The sequence below is a fragment of the Pseudophryne corroboree genome, chromosome 9 (assembly GCF_028390025.1).
Source record: "Pseudophryne corroboree isolate aPseCor3 chromosome 9, aPseCor3.hap2, whole genome shotgun sequence".
NCBI lineage: Eukaryota > Metazoa > Chordata > Amphibia > Anura > Myobatrachidae > Pseudophryne > Pseudophryne corroboree.
In genome coordinates, this window is record NC_086452.1 from 377,541,499 (window position 1) to 377,548,391 (window position 6,893).

At 47.1% G+C, this 6,893-nt stretch overlaps 1 protein-coding gene across 4 annotated transcripts in view; it reads right to left on the reverse strand.

The window, feature by feature from the left end:
• The window catches only part of VGLL4 (vestigial like family member 4), a 171,838-nt gene extending 165,190 nt beyond the window's left edge, over positions 1-6,648 (reverse strand). For 2 of the 4 annotated variants that reach the window (XM_063940764.1, XM_063940761.1), the window contains exon 1: positions 6,119-6,648. Coding sequence is in view for 2 of the 4 variants with exons in the window: in XM_063940760.1 (XP_063796830.1) it covers positions 4,584-4,591 (8 nt within the window). In the remaining 2 variants the exon portion in view is untranslated. Of the gene's footprint in view, positions 1-4,583; positions 4,679-6,118 lie in introns of those variants that run through there. The other 2 variants (XM_063940760.1, XM_063940762.1) reach the window with 2 other exon arrangements.
• Positions 6,649-6,893: the final 245 nt, after the last annotated feature.

Here is a 6,893-nt window from a genome sequence, read left to right on the forward strand (position 1 = left end):
CCTCCTCCAGACTGGACATCACTGCAATGAGTGATTCCATCTTGAACTTGAAGCGTTTCAAGTAGAGATTCAGATTTTTTAGGTTTAGGATCGGTCTGACCGAGCCGTCCGGCTTCGGAACTACAAAGAGGTTAGAATAAAACCCCTCCCCTTGTTGTGATAAAGGTACCAGGACTATGAACTGATCCTGAGATAATTTTTTAATTGCTCATTCTGGAAGAGAAGCTGGCAAGGTCGATTTGAAAAATCGGCATGGGGGGACGTCTTGAAACTCCAGCTTGTACCCCTGGGATACTATTTGTAAAACCCATGGGTCCAGGCCAGATTGAATCCAACCTTGACTGAAAAGTTTCAGACGTGCCCCCACCCGAGCGGCCTCCCGCAAGGGAGCCCCAGCGTCATGCTGTAGATTTGGCAGAAGTAGGGGTTGACTTCTGCTCCTGGGATCCTGAAGTCGTGGAGGACTTCTTTCCCTTTCCCCTTCCCCTACCTGCAAAGAAGGGAGAACCTTTGGCCTTTTTGTATTTATTGGGCCGAAAGGACTGCATGTGAGAGTGATATGTCTTTTTTGCTGGTGCAGGAGCAGAAGGCAAAAAAGTCGACTTACCTGCGGTAGCCGCTGAGACTAACGCATCCAGTCCATCACCGAATAAGGCCTCACCTTTATACGGGAGAGCCTCCATATTCGTTTTGGAATCTGCATCCGCGTTCCACTGGCGAATCCACAACGCCCGCCGAGCCGATACTGCCATGGTAGCGGCCGTTGAACCCAAGAGTCCAATATCTTTCACCGCCTCTAGCATGTATGCGGCAGCATCTTTGATATTCCCTAACTTAAGGAGTATCTTTATCAAGCGTGTCAATTTCTGATGACAAGCTTTCTGACCATTTTTCAATAGCGCGACTCACCCACGCGCAAGCAATTGTGGGCCTGAGCAGCGTACCATTGGCAATATAAATGGATTTTAATGTAGTCTCCATTTTGCGGTCTGCCGGCCCCTTTAGTGAAGCCGTCCCAGGTGCAGGGCACTGTCTAACACCGGGGGTGACTCCCACTTTTTCCTGTCCTCTGTAGGGAAAGGATAAGCCATCTGAATCCTCTTGGGAATACGAAATGTATTTTCGGGATTCACAGCCCCCCCCCCCCCCCCTTCAAAGAGAGTATTTAGCTCGTGGGAAGGAGGGAAAGTAACATTAGATTTCTTTTCTTTATAGAAATAGGCCTTCTCCTGAGGTACAGGAGAGGATTCAGTAACCTCCAGAACCCCTTCCCTTATAGCCACAATCATATACCTGTATTGTATATTTTTCGACAATTTATGATCTATTTCCCTGGAGTCACTATCGTCGACACAGGAATCAGTGTCCATGTCGGTATCCGTATTTACAATATTTGCAAACGGTCTCTTATGTGACCCAGAGGAGTCGCCTGTGGGTGGAATAACCGAACCCTGAAAAATCACATCTTCCACAGACTTTCTCCAGCATTCTGCATGAGATTCAGACTTATCTAACCTCCTATTGATATGATGCATACTATCACGTATTTCTTTCACCCATGCAGGCTCTTGGTGTGCCGGTAGCGCCACCACATTACAAGTCTGTGTCCCTAAAATGACTTCCTCCGGGGAAGAACTCCCTGCCTCTGACATGTCTTACACACGTGCACAACACACACACAGACACACTGGGACTTATAGGGGACAGACCCACAGTAAAATCTGTCAGAGGGACACAGTTTAGGAGCAGCCAGTTCACAACCCCAGAGCCAGTATATAATGCCTGTGAACACAAAAGTGCTGATTTACACAGTAAACACACTTGTAAAGCACCAAATTCACTTGTGCCCCCACCCCCGTTTTGCACCCTGATACTTGTAGTCAGAAGTGGAGGAGGACCAGCGATGTCTCTGCAGCCTGAGGAGAGAGAGAAAATGGCGTCGAGCAGTGTGCTGGCTGCCTGGGGAAGAAGCTCCGCCCCCGCAATGGCACATTTTTACTTCAGAGAGTTTATATAATATTTATACTGGCGGGGGTAGGGCTGTGCCTGGGCATCTTATGCCCCCTTTTAGTCAGTTTATAAAGGTATTTTGCTGCCCAGGACGCCCTCTCTCCCCGCAGTGCCTGTGTGTGTGGGCAGCAATGGTGCGCTGTGCTCCCGCCAGCCGCGCGGTACCTCAGCCGTCACTTTACTTGAATGAAGATCTATCTTCTTACACTCACCTGTCTTCTGACTTCTGGCTCTGTGAGGGGGGTGACGGCGTGCTGTGGGAGTGAGCACATAGCCGCAGCTAGCGTTCAGTTACCTTCAGGAGCTAATGGTGTCCTGTCAGCCAGAAGCAGAGCCATGAAACTATTCAGGAAGTTTGTTCCTACTTCTGCTCGCTAAGTCCCACGAAGCAGGGAGACTGTTGCCAGCAGTTCTCCCTGAAAATAAAAAACCTAACATAAGTCTTTTCAGAGAAACTCAGTAGAGCTCCCCTGGAGTGCATCCAGTCTGCCTGGGCACATTTTCTAAAATGAGGTCTGGAGGAGGGGCATAGAGGGAGGAGCCATTTCACACCCTTGAAAAGTCTTAAAGTGCCCATGGCTCCTGCGGAACAGTCTATACCCCATGGTACTGAAGTGGACCCCAGTATCCTCTAGGACGTATGAGAAAATAACAATAACCTACCTCTCCTGCAGTCCTGTGCTGTCTCTCCATATGCTGCAATTCAGCGAGCTGCTGTAAGCACTCTGATTGGTGGGTAACTTCTATTCTATTAAAGTGCTCTGTAGGAACCGGCCTAGGTGGCAAATGCCCCCAGCCCATCCTGCCCCTGCTCGAAGACCCCTAGAACTTTTGGGGCCCTGTGCAGCTGCCACTGAGCCCATATTTAGTATTGACAGACTTAAAAGTGGGACTTCAAGTCAGCGCAATGTGCGCAGAGTGCCACTGGAATGGTACGGGGAAGGCATACCCATATACATGCACAGGAAAATTAGTAAATATTGCCTACCGTAATATACGGTCAAGTCCAGCAGCTTATCACGCTAAATAGGATTAGCCTTTAAAGACTATGACCTATCTATTAATTTAAAGAAAAACAAATACAGTGGCACACATTTAAAACAGACTGCTCATACAATACAATCATTTACCATCTATTTTTTATTTTATTTCTAACAAAAAAAGAAATGAAAAAAAGTTGATAATGTTTGCGTGATACGAAAACAAAATGTATTGAAATTTACATAGCTGGAGGAATGAAAAAAAACAATCGTCTTTTCACAGTTACAGTCACCTTTACCGGTTTTGCATACTTCACAGTCCTTATTTGTTTCGTAAATGCCTGGCCTGAAATACAGGCCCCCACCATGCAAATCACAAGTGATTTGAATAGAGAAAACAAATGAAAAAGCCCAGTCTTCTTGTATAATTGCATGCCATATCTTGTGTGATAACATTGTATGGCATCAATATGTTAAGTGTGATCTTAATGTTGCGGGTTCTACAGAACAGAGGGATCTATTTATGCTGCATTCAGATCGCAAATGCCGGATCCTACCCGGTAAGAGAAACGTGTACTTACCGGGTGGGATCCGGCATTTGCGCTCCGTTGCTGGCTTTCCGACCCGGCAATATACCGGGTAGGTTGCCATAGCAGCGGAGGGCGCAGCAGCAGGGGCGGGGGTGAAGGCGGCGCTGGGAGATGAGCTCATCTCCTGCGCCGCCTCTCCCTATGCTGTGAATGGGAGCCGTGTCGCATCGGAACGGCTCCCATTCACACTGCGCCTGACCCGGTAATCAACCCGGTAATAACCCTTCTTTTTTACCGGGTTGAATTACCGGGTCAGGCGACCCGCTAATTCACCAAAGGACCTTTCACATCGCACACTGACCCGTTTCGACACGGCAATATGTCGTGTCGATACCGGGTTTTTAGTGCGATGTGAAAGGGGTATTACTAACCCTTGAAGAGAGGTAAGGGCAAATGCACTTGTAGAGAGATAATCTGCCAATCAGCTCCTGTCATTTTTCAAACACAGCCTGTAACATGGCAGTTAGGATCTCATTGGTGGATAGTTTCTCGCTCTACTTTCTCTCTCTACTAAATAGGCCCCTAAGTCACATACTATTCAAAATGTGTTTCAGAATGTGAACATATCGATCCCAGGGACCGACTGTGATCCCTATGTACAGATGTTCTTAGCAATATTGCAAGGGTTACAGCAGGATTCACAAAGGTTTTAAGGATATCCATGCTTGAACAGATGGCTAAATCAAACTGACTGAAGCACTAATTAAGTCACCTGTCCTTCAGTACGGATATCCATAAACCTTGGATTGTTAGGATATCCATAAACCTTGGATTGTTGGACTTTTGAACATGATAAGAGTTTGGGAAACACTGGGTTAAGAAGCAATTATCATTACGGGGGGGGGGGGGGGGGTCTCACCCAGGACCATGGGAAAAAGCTCTATTACAGCAAGCTTTGATCACAGACCTTCTAATGATAAATATGAATCGGCCCGCAGAGCTTTCTCCCCATACATACATACATACATACATACATGGACAGACAAGTGCACCCAGGACTTACCAAGACATGCAGCACAGACACAAACACAAACAACTCCTCTAACTTCCTTCAATCACAGCCAAAGCTCCCAACAGCAGCAGCAGCCCTCCCCCACATGCGAGAGACAGGAGTGGGATGCCTCCTCCCCCCAGTGACATGTGAAAACCTCAGGCAGCCTTTACCTTCAGACTCCAGGCTGCTGTGTAACCCTCTCCTGGCCAGCTGACCTCTAGTCTAGACAGCTAGGACACTCAGCACATGCTCCGCCTGGCTGTAGGTACTTACTATGGATCTAGGGTGGTTCCTTACTGTATCATCAGGCACTGCACATGCCTGCGAGTAGTGGAATATTATGAATATAATAGGAGACATACAGCAGAATGAAGTAAGGACATAGCTAAACTGACACATGGAATTCAGCATAGCAATGCAATCACTATGCAACATTTCACTGACATACAGTACCTGGGTGCAGATCACTGAACTGTGAAAGCCTCACAATTAAAATGAGTAACTAGGGAGGAGGAGAGAAAGGAGCGAAGGAGATTATTGGAGAGAAAGTTCAGGATTTTCTCCCCTTGGAACTTGACTAGTGGAAATTCCCAGTCCTGGCTTTGCATTATATAGAAAGCAAGAGAGCAGACTGGGGCAGTATGTATAACATGAAATAACGTGTAGTGCAGCGGCAATAATATTATTATTGTGCCCATGCCCAGTGACATGGGCATGCTGTACAGATGGCTACAACACAACAAAGGCCTCCATTCCTAACCGATGCAGAATGTGTGTCACATTACAGGACCAGCTGTACACAGAAGCACAGCACAGAGACAGGCATGGACTGTACAACACACAATGACATTACTGAACACACACAATAACTAATAGTGTACACACACACTGACATTACTGCACACAAGCAATTACTAATACTGTACACACACACACACAATGACAAAGTGTACAGTGTACATACACAACTAATATTACAAACAATGACACTGCACACACAAACCAAAATAACTAATGCTGTACACACAATGACTAATACTGCACACACATATATATATATATATATATATATATATATATATATATATATATATATATATATATACATACACACACACACACTATATAACTAATACTGCACACACAATGTCAAACTTCACAGTGTACGTACACAATACACAACTAATGCTGCACACGGAATACTCAATGATTAATACTGTGTACACAGTGAGTAATACTGTAAACACACACACGATAACTAACTGTACACTACTGTATATACACACACACACACACACACACTAGATAACACTAATACTGCACAATATATGTACACACACTACATAAGTAATACTACACTCACACAACGTCAAACTGCAGTGTACGTACGTACACACAATACACAACTAATGTTGCACATACAATACACAATGACACAAAACATAACTACTGCTACACACGAGTAAGGCTGCACACACAATACACAATAAGGGCAGTTTGTATACAGAAATAACACACTTTAGGTAGTACACACTATTACTCACCAGAGCAGCAACTTTTTATGAATCCAACCTTTTGGAGCCTGTAGTGTAGTGATGAGCTGGGGGGACCCAATGCTGGGTTGTGATACAGGGAGGATCTGGAGATCCACAAGGCTGGTAATCCAGAGCGGATTCGTATGACCCCAGTCAGCTATATTGGAAGGGGACAGGTCCCGGCAGCTCTAGGAGGTTCCCAGCTGGTGATAAGAGGTGAATGACCGGCCGCAGGGGCCCCCGGTGCGGGGCGGCGGTGGGTGGCAGGGGGGACCTCAGTGACTTGCTGGGTCCGTGGGAGCAGGTGTGGCCCCGTTGGGGTGCTGAATGCGGGATGATGAGGAACCCCTGTGGGTTGCTGGGTTGGAGGCGGCGGGCGCCTCGGTGGGTCGCTGAGTGCGGGGGGACCCCTGTGGGTCGTTGGGTGCTGGGCGGCGGGGCCCCGGGAAGCTCCTCTCCGCAGCAGCAGCTGAGCAGCAAGAATGTGCGGAATGATGGAATTCTCTTCCTGGCAGGTGGGCAGCTCACTCAGTGCTCATTGGTGGAGAGCCCGGTGAGCTCAGCCTACATTAGCATAATATAGTGTGACGTCACGCACCAGGCTGCAGCAGGTAGGGTAGACGCTACTAAGCTGCAGCAGCGGAAGAAGTAGCACTGTCTCAGTGAGGCAGATGCAGCCGGTTATAAGTACTGGCTGATAGAGGGCAAATACAGGAGACTGATTCTTCAAGGAGTTTCACCCATACGGGTGTGGTATTGAAAGTCGACAGTAACTGGGTCGACC